Below are 26,654 nucleotides of genomic sequence, written 5' to 3' on the forward strand. Positions count from 1 at the left end.
GACTACTGTTTTCATACAGATAGGCTACCTGAAAACCATATAGTTAATATTTTTAGCATGGTATTGAGGTGCTACATGTGTGGTTTTTAACAGTGTTTATCATGATTTAAATGTATGCTACTATGGGAGACCAATGCTTAATAAAAAAAATAAAAAAAAACCTTGGTCAGAATAAATTTAACCATATAAAACAGGTTGCTGTAATTTTTACATTTGTTACAGATTTTGATAATGAACAAAAATTTACCTCTGCATCCGAACTCAAGCTACTGTCAAATGTGCATTAAATGACATTATTATTATTAGGCAATGCTAATCTGTTTCTTGATTTGAAACAATATCACTCATTAGAACATGCAGAAACTAAGATATAAATGTTTCTACTTGAGGAAAATGGTCTGGGTTCTACTACTTTCATTTTGGAGCAAAAATCTGGCTTTAAAACAGAAAGAAATAAAGATTTGACATTTATCATGAAAATTTCTTTGCGATAATGTTTTTGCCCATATCGCCCAGCCCTACATATATTGATAAGAGTGGGGAAAAAAAACTATTAACCTAATACAAATACCTTTCATATAATCTTCTATCCTGCTTTGGCTTTAGAACAATGATAAGATTTATTTATATGAGAAAATATACAATGATGTCATTATATAACGCCAATTAAGAGAGGACTTGGCAACATACATTTTGAAAACCCCTGCTCTAGTCTACAGAAGATACACAATTCAGATTTCAGGACATTTCTATCCTTCCAATTTGACTACGAAGGATCAGAAAATTATTTGCATGAATTATAATTTTCGGACTGAACACTTACTCTGTACAATAGGTTAGAAAAATTATGCTATCAGTTTTTTCAATTGAAGACAAACTGCCACAAATAAACTTCATGTTTTAAAGAAGCAACATGTTTGCAGAAGTTTGAATGTTACTGTTGACGGCCCATTTTCAGTTAATGTCAAGTGTGTCCTTCGTTTTTACATTTCATCTTTGTTTTAAATGCATTGTTATATAAAAGCATTGTTATATACACTAATACACTTATCTATGTTAGGACTCGGGGCCCTTTACAACAATTAAAAGTATATTTTGAACTTCACCTCTGACTGTGTTTATTCATGCATTCCAAGAACAGGGTTGAAGCATAATAGTCAGAAAGAAAAGATTTTGCCATAGTTTAGTTCCGTAAACTATGGAAAATGTGCATAAATTATCCTAAACATTTGCAAACCACGCATAGCCTCCTAATCAATACAAGCAATCAGACACACACAATAGTCTTTTTTGATATATTTATTAGAACAAAGGATTTCTGCACAAATGAGGAGAAAAGATCAAGCTTTAGTCCTCCTCTGCAGCTTGAGCCCGAAGGAAGCTGGCCTTCTTCTGGGCAATACGGTCTTTTCTCTGAGCCAGTGTGAGTTTGGCGCGGTTCCATCTACAAAAAGAACCATTGGATTTCAGCAAACAAGTAGCAAGCAATTTCTCCCAGGACCTTTAACTATAGCACTACATTTCAACGAAACCGTCATTTAGTAGGTGAGACTAGGGCTGTGCCATTAATCACATTCGATTGTCATGCACACCTCGTCAGTAAAGCTGGTCCCGTGATTAGTAGTAAATCATCATATTCACTACACAGAGCTGTAGTTCCCTGACAAGCTAGGTGATAGGTTCAAAATCAAATGCAATTCATCTGCAATTATGAACGTGATATTGCCTAACTGTCAGTGAACGGTCTGTGTAGTGAATCAATCTGAAAGCAGGAGATGGATTTTATACCATACTAATCACGGGACTGGTTTTACTGATGAGATGCGAATGACAATCAAATGCGATTAACTGCACAGCCCTAGGTGAGACTACCCATCTTTTCCCCTAACCAAACAAAAATTAATCAAATGTGTGCCTGACAAAAAAAAAACTCCACAGTAGACAGTTTAAAACAATAAAGGCTCCTATGATGGTTCTCCTAATGCTAAATGCCAAACAATTAACCAAAGCTGCTCTCAGATCCGTCTTGAAACATGCCTGCATCAACTGTGCAAATGAAGGACCAACTACAGTTTGCTCAGTCTGAAAGAGTATCATCATCAAGCAGCAGAACAGTTATTGTGGACATCTAATGTCAGTTCTAAACAGTTGAAATGTCAAAAACATGCCTCCAAGTCTGTAATATGGTTATGAACATTTCCAGAGAGCACAAGACAGGAAGCAACCAAAGAAAAGATTTATACCTCTTCTTCTTGACTTCCCGCTTGGGCTTCTTTTCGTGCACTGGGTTCTCCCGGATGGCTGCGTGTGCCTTTTTGTACATTTCCTCCATCTGAGGAAGAAATATATTAGAATATAGTAAAACTGTCATGATGTTATTGAAATATTAACATTTCAAGTAATCGTTAAAAGGAAACCCATGAATATTTGCAAGTCTTAAGAGATACTCCACCCCTCCCGAAAATGTAACCTGTGAGAGAGACACTAATATCTGAAACTATAAGCCATTGCTTTTTTGTCAGCTGTTATACAAGAGTTCATGCTTGATGCATGGTGCAAGCAGGTTGTGAAACATACGTGAAAGTGACATCCTCTGTGCTGCCACAAAGCCAATTTGTTTTGTAAAGTTAAAAATAATAGCATTATTCTGATAACCATCACCATCACTTAAGATGCTGAGATTTCTCCGCTGGGGTCATATGGATTACCATCATGTTCTTTCTGCATGGTTTTTGAAGGGACCACAATGAGGGTCTCATTTACTTACATTCCATGGACTCAAAGTGATGGTTTCATTCTCTATAAATCTTTGGTGGTCAACAGAAGAAAGTCATACACACCTAGGATGGCATGAGAGTGGGAGACATACCGAATCAGGGGTAACGCCGTTCTTGATGAAGCGAGAGAACTGTTTCTTGTATGCTTCCTCATCCTCCTCCATCAAGTTTGTCATGTATTCGGAGATGTTCAGGCCAAGGATGTGCTTGCGGTGGACCTCTGCATTGAACTCCTTGCTCTCAGTGTCATAGCCAGGGAAACGCTTGGTGCTAAGGCAAAAGTTAAAAACTTGTATGCAAGACAAGATTCCAGTTACACTCAGTATTATTGAACAGAGCTCATGAACATTCTAATGTAAACAAGTCTAGAAAAACATTCCCATTTTGAAATGACATGATATTAGTTGAGCAACTGAAGGAACCACTACAAACTGCGGAGTTTTAAATAGTGTCATCAAGCAGACAGAAATAGGAAAACTAGATGTTTTGGGCACATTTGGATATAAACAGTAAGGAGGAAGATCTACCTGTGAGGAATGGAGAGACCTCCATCCACTGCTCCCTTCAGGGCTCCGAACACCTTATTGCCAGTGGTGGTTCTGGCCAGGCCTGCGTCCAGGTAGCAGGTGAAAGCTCCTGGCTGCCCATCAATGCTCTCCACATTAAACTCATCCCCCGTGATGTCCACCTGGCCCTCGTACACCTTGTCAAGGCCAAATTTGTTCAGCAGCTGGAAGAGAGCACACCATGGACCAGTTATAACCAGCACCTTTGACTTTGTGTGAATTATGCTGGATTCATTCGTTCAAGTGTTTCAGAATTGCTAAGGGACCCATTTACTCCTGGCATTAACAGTTACGGATGAATGGATTGTAAGAGGGCTCAGTGGAAGTATAAATGGGCAGCAAGATATTTAGTTGCCCAAGCCACATTTGGATGACGTTAAAATCATGTGACCACATTCTATTTGTATACATCAAAGCTAATGTGTCCCGAATAGTTCTGCACAACTGCAAAGGAGTATCTAAAACGATCATGGTGCTAATGCAAATATTTTAAACTTTGCCTGCTATAAATTACTCAAACACAATCCAATCAAAAATTCAAAATAGCTAACACATACAGTTGCAAAAGACCTCGTTATAACATCTTCAGCATGTATGACAACATGCAGTGAGACAGATCACATGATCCACACACATCTAAAGTTCAAGCACTTAAGCGCATCTCCATTAAGGGTCCATATTTTGAACACACTGATGTGGCAAATGAGGTAATGCAGTCAGGAAAGAAATCCGTATCACAAGTGGTCACAGGAAGACCATCCTAGTTGTAAAAGACTAAATACACCCATCGTAGCACATTTACAAGGACAGATTCTTGCATCAAATAACATGGCTTATGGGTAAATATTATAAAAAAAAAAATTCTGGCTTATTCTTACACTACAGGAAGAAAAATGTATAATTTAATACCAATTATATAAATTTGCTGCATCTCAATTTACATACTTCTCTATGCCAGTCAACCACCGTATCAAACGTCCTCATATACACACACTCCATGGTTTCATGTACGCTACCTAACAATTCTTCCCACTGTATCAGAGAGACACAGTGTGTTAATCTGTCAGTTGTGGGTATTTTATGCAATAAACTCACCTCCATTTTTGCGTGACAATACATTTAAAAAGGCCAAACATACCATTATATAGGTTTACAGTGATGGTGCTTTACTATTAAAAATCTAAAACAGTACTGAACCCTACATTGTACATGAGAGAGAGAGATCATTAAAGTTCATTGTTCATTAATTTTAACAAAAGCAACTTCAACAAAAAGCAAGAGATTGATTTGTTAAAATGAACACTAACTAGAGGGTCATCTTTAAATATCTTCACAAAGGCCATAGCATTGAAATTAAAATACATATGGATCTAGCATGTATACTCTCACACTTTAATTGCTTCTATTCTGAACACGTGATTATCTAAATAACAAAATATGGCAATCACAAAGCAAAAAGCGCAGAGCCACATCTAGGAGAACTCAGTACAAGTATCAGGAATCACACACATCGGATGGTTTGCGTTTATTTCAAGTGGCAGTCTTAAACGGTTTATTTCATCAGCAAACAGGTAAAAGTTCACCTCAAGAATGAGGAGAAAAAAAAACGGCATTGAGTTTGAAGTTCAAAAAAAAAAAAATACTGAGCAAAATGGAAAGAGAAAGCACAATGAAGATTATAGCTCCCTATATGAAGCATACAGCCTTTATTAGAGCCACAGAAAGACTTCAGGTCAGATTTGAATGCGTTTGGGTCGCGTTTTAACCATTTGAGGTGCTGCTAATATGCATGTCCTCTCAGCCTCAACAGAAGACATACTGCTGTTTTTTCTGCACTAATGCAGCATCTAGGTCAACGAGTTAATTACTTTGTAATGCCATGAAAACATGCACTACAGTATGACGTGTACACACCATTTCATCGTCTGTTTTAAATCAGTGCATCTGAAGTGCCCTGCTCTGTGCAGCACGCAGTGCCATGTCAAAACAAACAGCACGTGATGAATAATTTGCCTTGCTCTCATGCTGGATGACAACAGTGGAGCTTCTCAGCCACTCCGGCAAGGGACGCAACCCGGAGAAACTATTGGCATGGATTTCGGCATGAACTATCAACTATGAAATCAATACATCGGTTGACCTAGGATGGATAGAATGCGAACTTTGGATGCACCACTTGTGATTGTGGTCTTAAAAAAAAAAGTTGGCAGCTCCCTTTTAGTTTGCAAAAACAATGGGGAAAGCAATAAATGTAAATTTACAAATTGTTTTATGCAATTCCTTTCCATGCCTAAAATCAGGTTAAAACATAGTAGTAGATAAGAAAGTCATTGCTAAATATGGATCGTTTTTAATCTTTCCATAGAGTGACAATCCTCTTTGTGCAGAAGATACACACAAGACTTTTGCGGTTTCAATAATGATTCATGCAATCCAATTTTACTAATTCAATCTCCTGCATATAAAATGTTTCTGTAAATTTCTTAAATACTACAAGACAAACGACTGGAGAATAGAAGTTAATTTCTTTAAAGCAACTACTCTGCAACTCTTGTAGCACTAGAACTGCAAGGTAAAGTTTCATTAACTCATTTTGGGGGGAAAATCAGTGGCAGAAGTGACACTCACCCTGCGGGCCAGAAGCAGCCCAGTGCAGTAGGCCGCAGCATAATTTGTCAAACCCACACTGATGCCGTACTTAGGTAGCTCATGGGAGTAGGCCGCACACACAATCACGTCTCCCTCGATCTTGGCGTAGGCAATCTGAAAAATCAAAAACACCATATATCACCTTTGACTGTCAACAAATCTTTTTTTCTGGGATTTTCAACTTGAAAAGAAAGTTTTGAATTATGCAATAATGAGAACATGCATTTAATATTTTTCCACTACAATTTCCAAAAACTACATTTAATGCCAGTTAAATGCGTCAACAAGCTTGCCACTCCCCTAAATGTGAAACTGTATCACACCAAACAATTTAGAGTGCATTGCGCAGTTTGTCCTGTGGGTGGCAGTAATGGGAAAAAAGTAAAACACCAGCTGCCAAATTAAAATCTATGTTCTTTGATTGGTGCATAGCCAGAGACATTTTTTTGAAGTGCTGCAAATTTTAACCAATCACACAATTTTTTTTGAGTTTATTAATGCAATGACCAAAGGCGTTCAGATGAGTCATCGCTGAAACACCTTGTTCACAATAGTAGTTGAGTTTTGAGCAGCGTAGGGTAACACTTGTTCGGCCAATCACAATGCACTGGATAGCTGGCCAATCAGCTTACACCTTGCTTTTCAGAACAATGAGCTTTGTAAAATCAATGCGTTTCAGAAAGGGGGTGTACTGCACGTAGACGCGGACAACGATGCTAAAGTATAAAAGAAAACGGATGCATAGCCTACGGCATAAAGGCTACACCGTAAGTCCGATGCAGAAGTATAAAAATCAGCCTTTAAACTGCTCAAACACTGCTCATTACACCAAACACACAAAATAATGTTAATAACGCCATATGACCCCTTTAAATCTTTTGTTTATTTAGCAACCACTATCCACCGGTTTCCGAGGGGGGGTACAACTTCCAGTGAGGTGGCTGATGTAGTATATATCAATGGTATTTAGTAGGGATGCAATGAAATTTCGGCCACTGAAAATAGTATTTTCGATTTTAAAGGAACACTCCGACTTTTTGGGACTTTAGCTTATTCACAGTATCCCCCAGAGTTAGATAAGTCCATACATACCTTTTTCATTTCTGTGCGTTCTGTAAGTGTTATTTGACCCACCCACCGCTAGCCTAGCTTAGCACAAAGACTGGATGTAAATGGATACTGTTAGCATAGTAATCCCAATAAGTGACAAAATAATGCAAACATTTTCCTATTTACATGTTGTGATCTCTATAGTCACAGCGTGTACAAATAACAAGGCTATGAGACAGAGACCATTTTTAATCGTATAAATACTGGGAACTACATTCTCCCTAGGCGTAGGAGCACAGCTAAAGTTACTTGGGCGGAGTGATTAGCGCAGCACCCGAGACGCGCCGTGGTGATGAGCAGAGTGTTCGCTCAGAGTCATGCTCACTGGAAAAGCAGAGTCAGCACAATGCGCCTTCAGGAAATTTCTATGTAGTAATCTTGTTCCTGTTTGTAATAGCGCCACTGTATGTAACGTGGTATAGTACAGCTGTACTGGACAACACGTGTAAACTGACACCTCATTCAATGATCCTGCTCCCCACTATGCTCTGACAATACTGAATACATTTTTTATATTTAATAATATATTTTCTGTACACTTTGTCAATTTCATTAAGTCTCACAAAATTACTGTGTGTAATACTGCCCAAATGTTCAGTTAATGTTGAAGCAGCCATGTCAGGGTGGTGGTGTGTGTTTCTAGGCGAAAGCAAAAGCACTTTATTTGGCCTTTCTGAAAGCTGATGCATTTAGGAATCTTCAAGATTACTTACAACAGAACAAAAACGCATTTTATGGACGACCGTTTCGTGAACCTAGGAGAGGATGTAATTCTGACTTTGCTACGACAATCTGGCACTTCTGAATCAGCCACTGTATGTATGTTTTGTTATTAGTTGAAGTATTTGCTGTTAACTGTTCAAATGTGGAGTTTTCCGCGTCGTGTGTGATATTAGTGAAGAGGATTAAGCAGAACCTGTGCAAGTACAGCTCTTACAGAATTATTCAGAATGGTATGTTTTTTTTGGTTGTGGTTGCCTTAAGATATACGGTTTTATCCTGATTAACTTTAGTACACAATACATGATTGCGGCAAAACCAAAAACCCAGGAAGAAGCTTACCGTGGTCCCTACCAGCCTTTTTTGTAGTCCTTAAACTGTGATTTCTTTTAAAGAAAATATCTCCCTTTGCATTTAACTTTGAGCACGTAACATTGCAGATGTTGTTTACACCCTAACAGCAACACTACATAAAAAAAAAAAAGAAACATTTCACAATGTCCTACTGCATGAGCACTCTTTAACTGGTCACAGGGCAAGTGAGCAGCTTTGCACGCACCTGGCAGACGATGTCCCTGTTGGAGAAGCGGACAATCATCCTATACTTGGGTGTGTTGTACTTGTTCTTGTCTTGAATAACCAGGCGCTTCCGGGCAAAGTAATCAGTTTTTCCCTCTGGGAAGCAAAAAGACAATGAAAACAGGCATACATGTATGACTTTATATAACGTTAATGTGTAAAATTCTGCATTTACCTCTCCTTCTCCTGAACTTCACCTGGTACCTCTTGAAGTAGGCCTTGTTCTTTACTACCTTAACGAATCCCTAAAAGACAACACAAGGTTTTAAAAAGTCATTTACTTCAGAGATACAACCTGCAAGCTTCAATCTAACGGACGCGGTATAACAGTAAAGGGTTGAAAGGCCTCCAATAAAGTGTTGAAGTCGTAGCATGTTAGCATTAATCATGATGCAAAGACTAGGTAAGTTGTTCAATACTATATTGTGCTTGTCTGAGAGCGTGTCAGATTCCGAAAACAGTCTATAGTGTTGCAAACATTCATCACCGTGTGCGTCGGTCTCGAAAACTCATGTGGGAATGGCTTGAATCAGGCCACGTTTGAACTCGGTCTATCGGAGAAAATCCTAAGCCATCCTTTTATTATCGGTCATCACTCAAAAATGTTAAGGCACCAAACAGATAATTAACCTTTAGGGAACATAATAATAGAAGTATTGCTGCGCTGTACTGACCATTTTGTAGACTTTTCAGTCTCCTAAGCCGGAGCCTGGAGTCAAACTACGGAGTTTTAACTCCGCTGCACTGGAAAAAGAAAGAATGATGTGCGCATGCGTGGTAAATATCGTCGCCAGCGGGGCAAAACAACACTGCGAGGAGGAAAGCGCAGCGACACCTGCTCTTGTGGATGTATAACAGCAAATATGATCTAAAATATGTTTGTATGTGTATGAGCCATGCTGCAATATCATAAAAGACATCTGTCCAGCGTATAGCCTATCGCTTTGTTCCAAGAAACACTGGAGTTATGTCAACATGGAGATGAGGTTTAGCTGTCTACCTTAGAGCCTGCTATTTGTCCTGAACTGAGCTGTATTTTATGCGTTTTTTTCAAATGTATGTCATAAAAAAGGGGTCAAAACATAAAACACTTAAATTCAACATAAACCAGTTCAATCCATTACTTTTTACAGATGTATTGTTGGGAAAGGAAGATGTTTAGATTCAATGTTATTTTGTAAAAGGCTTATATTTATTTGTTTGTTATTTGTTTTAATTTTCTTGATGTTTATTCAGGGAAAATGTAATTAGTGTTTTTGTTTGTTTGTTTGTTTTTTCTGAAGGTAACTGAAAACCTGTTTGTATTTTATTTAGAATACGATATCTGCATAATTGGATGTGTGATTTATTTTTGTTTACTTATTTTAATTTATTTTTACTTATTTAATTTACTTGTTTTAAATAAGGTGTTCTTAAATTTGTTGGAACTTTGCATGTGTTTCATGCGGGGCAGCTGTGGCCTAATGCTTAGAAAGCTGGCCTAGTTACCGGGTAGGAGTTGTAGGTGTTGTAGGTGACCCATACTTAGAATTTGTGCTCTGCATACTCAGAATTTGTGCTCTGCATTTAACCTATCCAAAGTGCACACACACACACTGTGAACACACATCCGGAGCAGTGGGCAGCCATTTATGCTGCAGTGCCCGGGGAGCAGTTGGGGGTTCGGTGCCTTGCTCAAGGGCACCTAAGTCGTGGTATTGAAGGGAGAGAACTGTTCATGCACTCCCCCCAGGGCTCGAACTCACAACCTTTCGATTGGGAGTCCGACTCTCTAACCATCAGGCCACAACTCCCCTTGCAAGGCACTGAACCCCCATTTGCTAACCAGGCACTGGATCTATAGCTGCCCACTGCTCCGGGTGTGTGTACACAGTGTGATCACTTCTCACTGCTGTGTGTGTGTGTGCATTTGGATGGGTTAAATGCAGAGCACCAATTCTGAGTATGGTAAATGTTACGAATTTGACTGAAGGCTGACTGATTGACTTTTGTGATGATGCCAATTTGAGTAGTTTGCAGGATTTCTGTATTTATATATTTACTGTTATATTTAACATTATAGCAGCAATCAAGGTGTAATTTTGTTAAGTTATGGACAAGTCTGAAAAAATATTTTAATTGATTTTTTTTTTTACTTATTTAAAATTATTTTGAACTATTGAAAATATTATTTAAATATAATTTCCCCAACTATTATTTCCACCACAGGATGTTATTAAACATCTAAACGATTTGACGTGTGGTGGAAGTGTGTTGGAACTACATAAATAATGGTCATTATGAGATCTGGAGCAATTGTGCTTTTGTAATCTCAGCAGATTTCTTCTTAATATTTAATATCTCCTTAATTTTCTTTTCGGAAAGTTAAGACAAAATGTGTTTGACAGCTTAACTTTAATACACCTTCAAAAGAGAAGACATTAACCTCATTACATGGAGAAAGTAATTTTGTGTGTGTGTGTGTGTGTGTGTCCTAAAATAGGTTCCACGTAAAGCGATTCTAATTGGCTGGATTGCTGCGTCAGTGAAGCATTGTAGCAGAGAGAAAGGTGTGTCCTACATCAGGAAAAAATTAGATTAACGTCAGCACAACCAAGCAAAACCAGAAAAGTTAGCTGCTGTGCGACGTCTTCTGTCACCGGTGTACCAAAACTGTGTGTGTATTCACTAACTTACAAGAGAAATCTACATTTTACAGATGGCCTAGCCATCTAATGGTGAGTTTATTCAATTATCAGACCTTTTTTTCTTTTCACAAAGGCCCTTTTTAAAGAGAATATGATAGCAAGGACAATCTCAGTGTAGCATGTAAACAAAAACAGTGAAAGAATATGATAATAGTGATGAAATACACTGGGGGATTTTTCAGAAAACATTACAGCTGTGAAATATTGATCTGAAACTCTGGCTTTAAATACAAATAAATGAGGTAGAACTGTTTTGAAATCACTTATCTGTTGTTGACAGCTTATTAGTATTTAAGATATTCGTGTTGCTTATGGCCCTGTATTGTGAAGAGCAAATAAATGGGATCATTGTTATGTCAAAGACTTAAAGACAATGATGAAATAAGTAGATTCTGATTATAATGTTCTCCCATATTGAGTGGTTGCCTTCTGTTTTTATATTACAGCTTTACATTTAGTCAATGAAGATGCACAGTAAAAAAAAAAACATAGAGGTGGGCCCTGAGTTTCTTTTATTAGTTTTATACGTTTTTAAATGCATTGCTTTATATTCATTTTGTCGGCACTCGTTGGCAAGAGCGTGTGTGTTTACATGTACCGTTTACAGCAGAGGGTAGTAAAGAGCTGATGAGCCATGCAGGCGACGCGATTGTACGCATGCGCAGTTCTGTTCCGCGCAGCCGCAGCGTCTTCAGATGGCATGAGCGACTGCTGGAGGAGCTGCAGCTGCTGCCTGCGCTCACAGGCTTTATACATGCAGCCTCTCTATGGACTGGGCAGTTGAAATCTTGCCCCAGTGTGAAAACTGACCGCTGACGTCGCGCCTGAACCCTCAGTGTGCGCAAGGTTGTACAACTTTACCTCGCTCCATGGAAAGTTAATATTTTGCTAAATCCCCTGGAATAGAAAAAGAATTCAAGGTAAACAGTTTGAAACCATTTTAATCTGGTATGTGTGTGTCTGCCTGTTGCAGTAGGGAGGTGAATGCCGACCAACGACCGTTGTTTGTTGTTGTTTATATAGTTGTCCATTTAGTTATTCAGGCTCATTTCATCTAGCTGCTTGTCAGCTACTAAAACACCGTTTAAATACTAAAATATGGTTTAACAGTTGTCAGTTTTGAAACACTGGAAACAGTCCCAGTATTACAAGTTGAGGTCTAGACTATCCGTTAGCCATCACTGCTAACTGCATTAGCCAGAGTCTCATACATCTCAATAAGACACGGCTAACACTAATCAGCACATATACGTAACATATTAATTTATGATTAAGTTATGCTGACATAGTCTGACATATGTTGTCAATTTAGCATTTTCACATTGTTTGCTCCAAATCATGCAAACATATATTGTACGACTGACGTTGTGATCTACCTGATGGGTTGTTTGCCCACAGATATTTAAACGCCAGTGGATTTGCTGTCTAATTTTTACCTTAACAGGTCCACATTAGTGGTTAATGCACGTGATTGTGGTCATAACATTGTTACGGATCACAGTGCCACGTCTAGATGTCTAGTCTAGGGTGGGGTGAGACTCAGCATGCACTGATCAAGGAAAACTAGAGGAGTGCCACGATAAACAACAACAAAGACATTAATTCATTATGTTTTTATACTTTTGCACAAAGCATTCTTCCAGAATCTTGATCTAAAGCATCATGGTAGTGTTTATTTTATTGCGTGCACCCAGTTTAATATGGTGCGGGGGTCTCTGAGCTCAGTCCTGGAGGGCACACCTGCCTGGAAGTTTCAAGTATGCCTAGTAAGACCTTAATTAGCTGGTTCAGGTGTTTAATTAGGGTTTGGGTTAAACTCTGCAGTACACCGGCACTCCAGTTTGAAGACCCCTTATATGGTGCTTTATTTGCTTGGATCATATATTACTTAGTGCCTGAAATGTTATAAAGACTTTGAGCAGGTTACAAGTGAGTCCTAGGCATAGCCAATTATATGACAAGGTTTCCTTCATTTGTGAGGCGGATTATCTTAAATGTTACAACTTAATGCTTCTGACTAGGGTTGGGAACCGAAAACCGGTTCTTATTCAGAACCTGTTCAGTTTTTTTTTTTTTTTTTTTAAAGAACCGGAACCGTGAGCCGTTTCGGTTCCGAAAACAGTTCTGGTACGACACGTAACCAAGCGCTGTGAGCAGCCTTGCACTGATGTTCTGATGATTCCCTGTTTGCCGTAAAGGGTGTCACAAACTGAATAAAAGAAATGCTGCCCTGCCTCTTTAATTACTGAGCACATTGTTTCGAATGATGGGCACTCCACAGACTCCCCGCGATGCATAGTGTGCAATTAACTTCCGAACACAATTTTTCCATGACCGTACGCGCACTCGCGCCTTTGATAACTGTGCATGCTGTTTTGTCTGACTGTACATGTACCTGCAGCACACTGCACCTGACGCCACTTAATAACATTATATTTGTCCCGTATTGTCATTATTATACATACTGACTTCAACTTGGCCACTAAATAAAAACACTGCTGTTGTTATGTAAGTATGAGGGATATATTATTTAGTGTACAGGTCATTTCACGAGTGATAAACAAAGTGATAGAAAATATTTATATTCATGCATGTTAAATGTTTAAAAATTTGGAAACCACTCATTGCATCACACCATCTCCTGACTGCATTATTCTTTATAATATAGGAAAATTATACAGCGTGTGTATACATGGTTCTAAGTATAACAGTTTATAGTTCATTAATTTAGGGAAATGAACAAGTGTCTCAGCCCTCAAGGGACTATTTGACCAACCAACTTATTCCTGATTGCAAAATCTTATTGATAGTGTAAAAAAACATTAGGGTTGAATCACATGCTGATTGATGGACTAGCGTTACTCAACATTAATTACTACCTTCCAGCAACACTACATTCAACGAAGGTAAAAAAGTAAAAAAAATTAAATAATAATAATTAATTGAAATGGAACTGTAATCGGAACCTGAAAATTTGTATACTGTAGCATTTGTTGAATTTTGACATTGCCAACCTTTAAATTAAGTTGACAGTAAGTAATGAACAGTATTGAGCATTGAGTAGTTGAGCATATTTCCTTACCACTTTTTTATAATAGCTGTTTAATGGTTTTTATGGAACTGGAATCAGAACCATAAGGTGGAACCGGAACTGGAACCAGAAAATTTCTGTTGATTCCCAACCCTGCGTCTTCTAAATCAGAACTTGTCTGTGTTTTTGTGAGAAGGCTAATGCTGGATGTTGACTGACTTGAAGGGGAAGGGTGTGATTTTGAGGGCAGATGACTTCGTGGTGGCTTGTGGGGGTAAAGTTTGGCTGTCGCTTGAGGTTATAACCAAAGTCTTGAGACCAAATGACTTGCCTCTACTTGCCTTTGGAATGCTTCTTGTCTGGTAGAAGAGCAGTTGTTTGCTTTGCTGTTATTTTTCCCGATAACCCTGAAGCATTGGATATTGGGATTGTTCATTGTTCTTATCCACATGGTTGGTGCATTGCTAAATCTCACTTCATACAGTTTTGTCACATTAAATAGAGCAAAACCTGAACGGAGCATTTCTGCAGGGGATCTACCTCTAAATGGCATTCATGTGGCTTGGCCTAAACTTGTTCTTTTCTCTGTCTATTTCTCTGTCTTTCCTTTCTCAAACATGTGCCTGAGACAGTCCTCTTGATTCCATTTTACTTGAACAAATGGAACTTGTGTTTGCTTTGCAGGCGGGCAATATATCAGTTCCTTTTTTAAAGTGTCTTCTTGCCGTCTCTGTGTGACTCAGACAATTTCTAAACAGCTGAGTCAGGCAGTAGTGCACAGAGACACAAGCAAACCTGCAAATTCCCTACCAGTAAAGTGCTGATAGGTGAAAGCGAGAAGAAATATAGAATGTAACGAAAATAAATCTGCTTAGCATAGGGTTTATTTTGTAGGTCTTTTGCAAATATTCCTGTCTGTCTTGGTTGGTGTAAAAGTCTCATGTTGGCAAAGACCTTTTTCATTGTTCAGTATTCAGATGTATTGTTGCCGCTCTGTCATTGTCATCCCCTTTGACAAACAATGTGGAAAACTAGAACTGCAGTCTTGATTTGGGCATGCTGTTGAAGATCACTAGATAAGACTCCACCTGCAAAACGGCCAATTCAGAGGACATCATTTAACTTGAAGGCTTAAAACATTCCATTCCATTAAGTTTGTAAAGTGTGGTTGTAAATCAGTGCTTTAGTGTTGCATAATATGGGAGCAGACCATCTGGTCCATGTGAGAGGTCATCGACTATACATGAAGTGTTCATCTGCTGTTTATGCAAGTGCATTTTGGCTGAAGATTCTGGGTTAAATGGAACTTAACCATTCTCACACAGAAAATTTCAGCAAAGGAAGTCAAAAGCAGAAATGGGATTTTGCTTGAATTGTCCAGTAGAAATGTTTGTTACTCTGGGAAGTTGTCTAGCCCTCTACGGACACCTTGGCAATTGAATTGCCACTGGCTAGTAAATTTTACTATATTATATATATATATATATATATATATATATATACAACTTTTGTTGTGTTCACAACATTTCACTGATGACTGCTTTTCTAATCTCGGTGAGTACAGCGGGATTTTCAAAGAGTTTGGCCATAAAAGAGGGTTCATTACCAACTTTATTTAGACCAACGAGCATCTCCGAATCACAACGCAAAGTATGATTATGAAGTTATGTGTCTGTTTTCTCCCGAGCGTCTTATCAGTGTGTGTGCTGTCTGCAGCCTGTCTGCGCTGATCTTCATTTACAAACACGTCATTAAAATGAAGTGTAACTCCGTGAATACTCAAAGAAGATACATGAGAGAGATATCTATAGAAAGCTTGACATGTCTACTTTAAAACTAAACAAGTGCTGCTGAAAACAGATATTCTGTGATAAAGTAATCCATATGAAAACAACGCAATGTCTGTTTTTCATGTCTCCCTTCGTTATATCTTATTTGACCATGCCCCCGCGCTGAAAGCGCTATTCAGATTCAAACTGAAGCGCGCGGCTTGAATACACCCACACAGAAGAAAAAGCAGGGAGACTGTTCAAGTTTTTTATTTTACTGTTTGCTTCGTGATGAGTGGAATAAGACATAATTCACCCCAAAAAGATGCTAACGCATTGTTTACCGTGGAGGTGTGTGCGGAACAACCAATCCAAACTGGTTATGTTAGTTGACCAATCAGAACACAGTATGCTACCGAAAGGTGGGGTTTAAGGAAACTGAATCTTTTGAACAGCTTCGCGCGAACCGTTTGGGGATCTCTGAGAATTGAGGTAATTTTAAAATGATATTTTGACAAAATGACAATTGTTTTTTAACCTTGGATGGATTTAAACCTAATGTACAGGACTTATAAACAGTGATAGGAAGCTCAGAATTTTCATCTTACTGGCTCTTTAATTGAATTTGCCTGTTGTGAAATGCCTAAACATCTCCTTTGTCTTAACAGCGAAATTATTTTCCTTGTAATGAACAGGTGTTGAAAATGATAAAGAGACATTTTCCAAAATAAAGGCATGCAGCATTTGACTGTTGTTGTCTTAAAGCTTTGTGTATATTGATGTGTGTTGTTGGGGCAGCAGGTTGGCTCTCCTGTGGACTGTTTGGACAGCTGAAGCAGAATCCATAACAAACAGCGGAGGACACCGAGCTTTAGCTAGAGACATGACCGCCTCCTGCTTGCTTGCTTTAAGAAATGTACATTGAGTCAGACACAAAGCTTTTGCTTCGCTCACAGCTTTGAGTTGCACTGTGATGTTTTTCTGTTGCTTTAAAGGAATGGTTCAGCCAAAAATCTAAACTATATTATTATTTAATTCACTTTTATGTCATCAAATCTATATGCTTTTATTATTTTCCATGAAGCAGAAAAGGAAAGAATCTTCACACAGTCTTTTTCCACACATTGTCAAAAAGGACCAAAAACACTGGAGGTCCTCCGTAAAATCATTATATAATAAAGTCAGACTTCAAAAAGAAGATTCAAAAAAATCTTTCCAAGATATGTAAATAGCCTTCTATAAATTATGTAAAACCTGACATAACACTTTGTGGCATTAGTCTGATTCAGTATAACTGCAAAATGATTTGTCAGAGGGAAAGATTATCTGTGAATAACAGCATGTTTTTTTTTCAAACACAACGTTATTGTAAAACTTCAGCTGATGGAATGCAGTGGCAAAGTTATGTCGAAGACATTTTTACCTCTTTTTTTGGTGCTTGATGGATGTGGTTGTTAATTGTCTGGTTTTGTATAGAAAAGAGCTGTGTAAAGATTCTTCAAGATATCATAAGGGTAAGTAAATAATGACAGAAGTCATGATGATGACATCATGAGTTACAAGGACAGGTTACATAATACGTTAATGAATGTTGCAGTGAAAACCATAACAGTAATTTTTTACTTAAATGTGCAATCATGTCAGTCTAGACAGCATGGCTGACTCAAGTTTCTCACCTTTCCTCTGTCCATTTAGATTTATCAGACACAGTTTTTTTTTTTCAGTATTGAAAGCCTACATTTGGCAAATCAGAAGGTTTTCTGTGTAGCTGGAGAGAATCATTCAGTGTAGTGTGCTACATTAGCCGGGTAAGTGCAGGGTCATAGCTCCAAAAATGGTGGTCATCTCTAGCTGCTGTTTCCTGTTTTCCTGTGCAATGCAGGATCTGTGCCAGCATGCATGTCTGCAGGTTTCTACCCAGCTTATCATAATGACAGACTCTGTTATTGTTATGTGCTTTCTGTCTTTAATGATCACGCCCCTCTCTGGCTCTCACTCTGGATTTGTACCTCTGGCCAGTTAATGGGTTGCTGGAAAGCATTGTGTTGACTTCAGCATATTCAAAAGTCCTTGTAGTCTGTTTTTTCCTTCTCCTTAACCTCCGACAGTGCGGATTGAAAGTGCATGCGCATCATTTTCTTGTTCTCCTTCCAGGATGAGCTGAGGTCTATCTGGCTGTCAGTGGCTTTTACTACCCCCTTTCACACAGACAGTGTTTACTAGTAAATTACCAGTAAAAGATCATGTGTGAACAGGACCTTTTCAAAAAATACCAGTAAATCAGTTCTGACAATTAACCAGTAGGGAAATTTGTAACATTACCAGAAAATTCCCGGTACAGTGCTTACCGGTAGGGATGTCTATTTTTTTATTTATTGTAAAAATGTTGAGTATTTGACTTGAAAATCTACTGTTAAAATGGTATTTGAAATGTTTTTTATTTTATTCACAAACTTTACATATTGTGAAGAAATAAAGTTTTGGATAAATTCCTTTAACCCTAAAACACAACTAAATGAATGTATAAACCGAAATACAGAAGAAACCCCTGTGAAAAATCAATTCTGAACATTCCTTCATATTAGCACAGTTTTTTTGGCCCTATTTTCACATGCTTATAATACACAGTGTAATAAATGTTAACATAAAATAAAATTTCAACATAATTCTAACTTAAAGCTTTGCATTTATATCAATTTTTTTTAATTAAATGATCAATAACAAAATCTAATTAATAACAAAAAATTATTTGCAACGTTTTAATTGCATGATAGCTAGATGGCTAGATTATTCTGGCTACTTATGACTACTTATTCTGTACTAATTACTCTGACACATCCTAGCTCTAAAGTGAATTATATATAGCATTTTTATGTTCACCCTCACCTTAAAAGATCTTGTTGTTTGCTGTTAATTTTAGGGGTGCTCTGATTCTTCAGATAATGGTCACTATCAGTCAATAATCGCTTTGGGCAGTTTGATCAGCGGTCTCTAAAGGTCGATCTCATAAACCGATCTCAAGCTGACGATGCGCCTGCTGTGAGAGATTTGTTTACAAGCAAACTGGCCGAATCCGATACCGATTTCCGATTTTTTTTTTTTTTATCTTTTAAGCAACAAACAAGAAAGAAGGAAAGTGTGCATAAACAAGACATTTGGTATTTAATAGGCCAAACTTGCTTTTGGCTATTGAAAACAATAACCGTAACCATCTGAAATTAAAGGCAGGAACTGCACAGTAGGCAGCCTACATTCAATACAAACATAGATGGTGCAGAAATCAGCATTTAGCTTTTATTTTTGAATTGGGTTGAAATTACATAGAACTGGCCTTAAATATAAAGATTAATTGTAACCATGTGAAATTAAAGGCAACAGCTGCATAGTTTCTTAATCAGCATTCAGTATTTTAGTTTTTAAATTTGGTTTAAAAAAAAAAAAAAAAAAAAGCTCTTTACCAGTGAGACTAAATAAATAAATTTACCAAAATGTTAAAATCAATTAATGTTGGTGCGAATAAAACAAAGATGCAAAGTGTTTCATTCATCCAATAATAAAAAAAAAAAATTAGGGTAATGATTCACATCTATATTTTTTTACTTGAGCCAATGAAAAATAAATAACTTATTGTCTCAAGTAAAAAAAAAATATATATATACAGGTAATTCATTACCCTAAAATGTTTTAATTGGATGAATGAAACACTTTTTTCAGTGTACTACAGCAGGTGATTTTTAAATTAAATCAAGTCTATGTAATTTTAAGGTAAAATAAAAATAATCATCCTAATGCAGAACTGACGTTTATTTCTGGCTTTTCAAACGTGTATGCAAGTTCTAATAAAAAAATAAAAAAAAATAAAAAAACATTTATGTTTTGTCACAGTTTAGTCCGTTTCGTTTCTCATCTAACACGTGAGAAGTTGATCTGAACATCTCTTCATGGTCTACTCGTGTGCAGGGCGCGGACCGGTACAGTAGAGTAGACGCTCGTGCAGCTTCAGTGCACGCAGGAAAGGCTCTTATTTGTGCGTCAGTACACCAACGGCTGATCGCTTCCTGCTATCTGTGCCTCAGACATGAAGCTCTGCATTTCCAGTGCTGATCGGCTGCCCGTGTCCTGCGCACAGATTTCGAAATACTCTTCCACACTAATGACATAGCGAAGGATTACAATGTAGTCTGTGCACGCGAGCGAACTTCCGGGAAAATCGGCCGGAAAAAAAGACCAAAAACCAGCCGATTGCCGATCGCGTATTTTAAGCAAAATCCGGCCGGTTCCAATTTATGGCCGGTCGACCGGTGCATCCCTATAAAATATGTTCCTCAACCCTCTACGATCACCTTAGGAATATAATCACCATTGGCTAATTATATTTTTCAGTTTACTTGCCAAACTGATATACTATTTTACACACACACATACACACATATATACACGTATGATTCCAATCAGCTTATCCTTGTAAAATTGCAGAGCTTCTTAAATCTTAAGTTCTTAATCAGTAGGTCAAGCATTATATTATGGTATTAAGCACTATTGATAGAACTTTAGTGATTTAGAACTAAAACTTGGTAATCATGTATGAATGCATATTTGTCATTTTAACTGAACTTAAGACTGGTAGTGATGCTTAAGATATTGTTGGTCATTCAGGGTTTCTGTAAATAAAAAGTAATTGATCATATTAATTATTATTAAAATATATTACTACTACTTATTTTACTACCATGCTAACAATATACAATGCACTACGGATTGATGAACTGCTGGGTTCATGAATATTAATCGCGTTGTCTGCGTTCGGTCGAATTGATTTGCTGAAATCAAAACAGGGATGGTAATAAATCAGCGCCAGCCAATGAATTTGCCATTTGCGCATTAGCTCCGCCCACTACTGGAGAAAACGGCTTATCTTCTGCATGTTATAAGAAGCTGAATAATTCTAAATGAGCTCCATTATTTTGTCAGGAAAATACAACAAAGAATACAGTTTTACATGTAGCATGTCGATTCAGCGTGGTAATACTCTCGCTCTCTCTCTTTGCATGTGCGAGAAACAGCGCTGTCAGCAAAGCGGCACGAGTCGTGCGCCTTCACAAAGAGTTTACAGTTCGGCAAATACAGGTGCGCTGTCTGTCCATTGAGATGAATTGAAAAAGTACAGATTGCTTGATGTAGAGCGAACCTCTGAAGCGCTCAATCAGTGTTCAGCAAGTGAAAATGTGCTGGTCTTGTAATAGCCTTGAACACACACACTGGCGAGTAAAAAAGAATTTATTAGGCAATGGCTTATGATAGACATCATTTAGTCGCATAGAGTAAAATTTTGTCGCATATGCGAGTGATTTACTTGCAATTTAGAGGGTTGTTCCTGAAGGTGAGGTATAATTCATATTTCCTTATTAAATTACTTTTAAACATTGTGAGCGATTCATCATGCTCTCTCACTTTCCCCTTTCAAAATGCACAAATGGCTTCAAATCACCACATAGCATCTGCACAGTTGACACAGGAATTGCTACTTGCACAATCGAGGCAGTGTTGCACCATTACTAAAGTTTGTAATTTGAATTTCTTTTTAAACCTTGAGCACCCTTAGTTATTGTTTTCTTTATTATCTAAAAGAAGTATGTTGTTTCCTAGTGAAGTCAAGTCACCTATTTATATTGGGTTTTTAACAATAAAGATTGTGTGATAGCAATTGTACATCATTTATTAGGAAAATAGTGTCAATAATGCAAAATGACAATACTAAATACAAATTTATCAGTTAAAGGAAGTTCATCGATGAATTCAGTGATGTCCTCATCCAGCTGAGTTCAGTTTATACAGTGTCTGTGCAATCAAGTCAACGATATCACTGGAAATGAGGTGTTTCATTAAACATAATAAAAAAGCATGAGGCCTGACCTTCATGTCATTTTTTTTGTCTTGCTCAGCAAACATAGTCCAGCACCTCTGCATGAATCATTTAGAAGGTCAGAGCAGAGGAAGTGATATTGTTCTGTTTCCTAGCAGTTACTCTTCTCTTCTCCTCTGTGTATGAAAATACCCGTTCCCCTGAGAGGCTAAATCATGCTTACCTAAATGATGTTTTCTTTATTTACAGCAATACTGACTAATTTCTCTGAAGGTGCCAGCATGCTCAGACATTCAGACATCATATACCACAGCTGAGAGAATGATACAGTCTGTGATGTGGTGAGACCGTTTAGTCCCTTTACTTTCTTATATTTGTGTTGCATGATATATAAAAGACTCTGCTCATGGGAATATCAGCAGACAGGGCTCCAAATATGATTTTGGTTTATGAAGCCTGGCAGATTGTGTATGCATGTGTGTGCAGCTCCTAATGCACAGAAACAGCTGTGAGAAAGCGGTACAGTGGTTAGTGATGCAGATCTCAGACATACTGGCCAGTTCTGTTTGGTACACAATGAGCCTGTTTACATGCACATTCTTAAACTGATTATGCTTAATAAGCCGAAAACGCACTTGGTCATGTAAATGCGGTAACCCGTTTAATTTGATCGGAGAATGGTCATAAACGGCATAAGCAAACCCATCACAGCATGTAGTTTTTTTGTGGCTTACTCTGATCTCGCACGTAAAAGCAATAATCCACTTTCTCTCGGCTTATTGAAGTGTGCATGTGTGATATATGACAAATGCATCGTTAGTGCAGATTTAAGCACATCTACACTGAGCAAACGTCTTGCAGTAAAGAAAGCAGGAAATAAATCCCAAAAGCAGAGTTTTTCATGACTCAGAAAATTATATGTTCTCATCTCCTGCAGCAGAAGAAGTTTCCACAAATAATACTAGTATCTCGTGTAGTAAACTGGTACCAGGTAGGTTATAGCAGAGTATATATAATATATAGGGTATATAGAGGCTAGCAATAACAACTCTGAAAGCCACACCCCCTCCAAAACACACGAACACGCAGGCAGACCAGATGCTAACTAGCCACAAGATGATAGACCACATTGGTTGAGGGTTAAATGCAACGCTGTCATATTACCTCATGTCTCATTCACCGGTGAGAAAACATCACGGTACAAAGCCAATATATGCTCATGACGTATCATATCTTCATGAATAGGGTGTGCAGATGTATGCAAATACATAGATTGACATGCAGGTAGGACAGCCAATCATAGCCTTCGGATTGAGGAATATGATTAGACTAACAATTTATGGTCCTATGTCTTTCACAGACGGTAAAATGTATACGGATACATTTACACCATTTAACTTTGTGATTGGTGTGCCATTTTCAACTAGCATAGCAAAAATATGTTTTGATCCAAATCACCTACCCTGCAATTAAAGGGATAGTTCAACCAAAAATGAAAATCCTGTCATCATTTATGCACCCTAATGTTGTTTCAACCCTGGATAAGTATATTTCTTCTGTTGAACACAAAAGAAGCTATTTTGAAAAAAGTAAAAACATAAAATAATGTTTTATTCACAACTTTGAAAAATCTCTTTTTTTGGTACAGTATTAGCTTATGTGAAACATAATAAATAAAAAATAATTAAAATAAATACATTTAAAAAATAAAATAAAATATATGGTGTATATTATTTAATTTGTAAAATTATGCATTTATATTATTATATAATTAGTGTAAATGTATTTAATTTTTTTCAGACCCACCTGTCAGTCCTTCTTTTATAACTGCATTTTGTTCTGGTCTTCCTGTTTATGTCCCACCTCTTTCTTTGGCACTCTTCTGACTTGTAACGCTATCTAAGAAAGGGTGTTTCCAACCATGACTACTTTGAGTCATTTCTAGGCATTTTGCTGGGGAATACTATAAAATGTTATTTTTGTGGTTTGTGAAACCACAGAAGCCATGTATAGGCGTGTGGTCATAATTTGTCAGAAACGGAGATCGCAAGAGGAAACGTGATCTGTCTTGTAGAGGATTCAGAGAAGTGCCACATGCAAATGAGAAACCTGCTTTGTTGTGCAGAGGTAGACTTCCCCTGAGTTTATCATTACAGCTCACTTATGTCGTGAAGCCCGGTGCGGTAAGCTCAGACGTCACAGATGTTTTGCAGGAAAAGGATTGTTTTTTCTCTATCGGGTGAATTCCAAAGCACAAGTTAGTATTTACTACAGCTGTAAAAAGGGAAGAAAGAGGTTTATACTGCTTCTGTCTGCTTAACAGCTGCCTCAATGTCTTCTACATGAGTACTTTGACCCCAGGTGACACCTACACAACAGCGTGACTTTGGAATTAGAAAAACTGCTGATGGTGTTTGAAGTCGGGATACGCTTGTGATTGAACAGTTATTTCTGCTGTGGATTTGTTTATGGAATTAACAAGGACCTCAGTTGGGGTGACATTTTTCTTCAGGTAAGAGCAAATAACCTCTGGGGAATCCTAGATTTATGTTAATGTCCTGGCCTGCTGTTTCCAGTTGTCTTAAGGTTTTCCGAACAGTCAGTTAACATGAGTTTCTGCTTGGTGCCTTTTTAATGTCTTCACTTCATTGTGATTCAGTCTGAGTGAGTCAGTGTTTGTACTACTGTCATTCCGGTGGAAAGTACACAACGACCACAAACATTCCCTTAGTCCAAACCTTCTGGAGGTCGTTTTTTTGAAAAGATGACATCAGTTTCCAATCTATGGTGTACACATCTAACTAATGACCTAGTAAACCATTTTGCTTGTGTAGCTGTAAGGAATGAGTGTTTTATAAAAGCCTTTACAAAGCAATTTAAATAGCCCTTGAAATGGCTTCATGGATACAGTTTTCTTTCCTGTTGACGTAGCGTTTTTCATTGCAAGCGGAATTTGGTCCAGGACATAACTCAAAAATTTTTTTTAACGTCTGGAATTTAAACTAAAGAATGTTGACCATGAATGATGGTTTAATTCTTGATAATTTGTCATGATTAGTCCTTTAATACCAAAACTTTAATGACTAGACATTAAACAAGGACTAGACAAGGACAAAATTAACCTTTGTTGCTGAGTAGCCACAGTGGATGATGACTTCCTAGTTTTTTCTTTTTTTTTTTTTTTTACCTTCAGCCAAAATATTTTTCTTTTGGACAAGTAGCATTGTCTTTAATTATGTCACTGAAACTCCAATGTATGTAGTTCTGTGTCATTTGTTGTGTTTGGTATCTTAAATTGCCACAAATATTAGGAATTAGGCAAAATCAAAATAAGGGGTGCGTCGATCTGCTGATAGTGATCACCGATACAGATCTTTTTTAAGCCTTTTTATTATTTATTACTATATATAGTGATACTCCAATCAGGATTTTTATACATTTATTCAGGGTCTGAATTTCATTTTCGAAAATGGGGGGATTTCCCCTCTTTTGAGAGGGGAAGCAGCATGGACTGTTCTTTCACACGGGAGTCCGCTATTGATCTGTTGCTGTTTATCACAAACACAACTTGAATTAATTGAATTTAATTCAGTTGCAGCGCAGCAATAGACATGGTGCGGTAACGATATCTTCTGCACTGTTGCAGACCCACTTCTGGACCGGATCCGTGTGCAATGTGAATGCTTTGATCTGTTAACAAGAGCACAGTAAAAATACACACAGCATACACGTGTGTGTGCTGCAAGTGTGCATGAGCACATATCTCCAGGAGAGGGTATGAGCAATGAATGGTTAACCAATGGCAAGAATTAAAAAGTAATGCAATTTATGAACTTTAGTGACGATGTGACCTGCCTTGATTGTGCAAGTGACAGTTCCTGTGTCAAATGTGCAGCTCACTTACAGACAATATGTGTCGATTTGAAGCCATTTGTGGAGCTGTTTGTGGAGTTACGTCTCATACAATGTTTTCAAATGGCATTAAGTTATTTAATGAAGAAATATTTAAGCATTAAGCATTATAAATATTAATTTATTAATATTAATTAAACATTATAACCATCCCTAATCAAAATATAGTGAGTCTGTTGGCTATAAATGTCAGTCATTGCTTCTTACCGACAGCATTTACTTGCTAAATGTCAGTCTGACATGTCTTGCAGGTCACACCACTGTGCCTGGCAGAAAAAAAAAAAAATCAGCATTTGGCTGGTGCCGGTTGTTAATTTCAAACCCTGCTGACCTATAAAATATGAGAAATAATGGAGAAGATGGCCATGTGAATATTTTGTCAAAATTAAGTTCTTAAAGGGATAGTTAACCCTAAAATTTGAATTCTGTCATAATTTATTCACCCTCATATTACTCGTATTACTGAATTTTCCTTTGTGCGCCATTTTTTTTGGTAACCAAAACTGTTTGATCATCAAAATTCTTCAGTATATCCTCTTTTGTGTTCCATGGAAGAAAGATTACATTTACATTTTTGGGTAAACTCCAGAACTCCAGAAAATTTCATTTTGAACTTTGAGTATTTTTAAAATCACAACAAAAAAAGGTAAATAAAAAGACATAAAAAGGAAAGTTAACAATTGCACAGTACAATCAAACCACGTATGAAGACCAGTGTGTTTGTATGTGGTATTGTGAACTGTGCCACATTCATTAGACCGTACAGAGCTGCTACTGACCTGTCCTGAGTTTTCCCGTACACGTGAATGTCCGTGTGAGAGATTTATCAGTGTGGCAGCAGGCCACCTCGGCCACTTTTTTTATTTATATTTTTATTTGCATTGTTCAATCTCATTGTTTGATCTCTATCAATTTATAACATCATTTATGTAGCTTACATAAAAATGTTTACATTATTGCAGTAGGTGTCAGAATCAATAATAAAAAAATG

The 26,654-nt window shown here is 37.5% G+C and overlaps 2 protein-coding genes across 8 annotated transcripts in view; one reads left to right on the top strand and one right to left on the bottom strand.

Moving 5' to 3' along the window:
- Nucleotides 1–1,284: 1,284 nt before the first annotated feature.
- On the bottom strand, nucleotides 1,285–9,211 carry LOC113050602 (60S ribosomal protein L5-like). The gene is made up of 8 exons (XM_026213740.1): nucleotides 9,076–9,211; nucleotides 8,577–8,646; nucleotides 8,382–8,497; nucleotides 5,972–6,106; nucleotides 3,305–3,507; nucleotides 2,870–3,047; nucleotides 2,244–2,332; nucleotides 1,285–1,444 (listed from the first exon to the last, which is right to left on the bottom strand). Exons 1-8 carry the CDS (start codon nucleotides 9,076–9,078, stop codon nucleotides 1,348–1,350), a joined length of 891 nt encoding a protein of 296 aa, XP_026069525.1. The 5' UTR covers nucleotides 9,079–9,211; the 3' UTR covers nucleotides 1,285–1,347.
- A 1,801-nt stretch (nucleotides 9,212–11,012) lies between these two features.
- Nucleotides 11,013–26,654, top strand: part of LOC113050603 (ecotropic viral integration site 5 protein homolog) — a 53,517-nt gene continuing 37,875 nt past the window's right edge. For 2 of the 7 annotated variants that reach the window (XM_026213741.1, XM_026213746.1), the window contains exon 1: nucleotides 11,014–11,118. In XM_026213741.1, the coding sequence (XP_026069526.1) occupies nucleotides 11,116–11,118 (3 nt within the window). In that variant the 5' untranslated portion in view covers nucleotides 11,014–11,115. Of the gene's footprint in view, nucleotides 11,119–11,773; nucleotides 12,009–22,000; nucleotides 22,093–23,807; nucleotides 24,264–26,654 lie in introns of those variants that run through there. The other 5 variants (XM_026213743.1, XM_026213749.1, XM_026213748.1 and 2 more) reach the window with 5 other exon arrangements.

Source organism: Carassius auratus, chromosome 31 (genome assembly GCF_003368295.1).
Source record: "Carassius auratus strain Wakin chromosome 31, ASM336829v1, whole genome shotgun sequence".
Taxonomy (NCBI): Eukaryota; Metazoa; Chordata; class Actinopteri; order Cypriniformes; family Cyprinidae; genus Carassius; species Carassius auratus.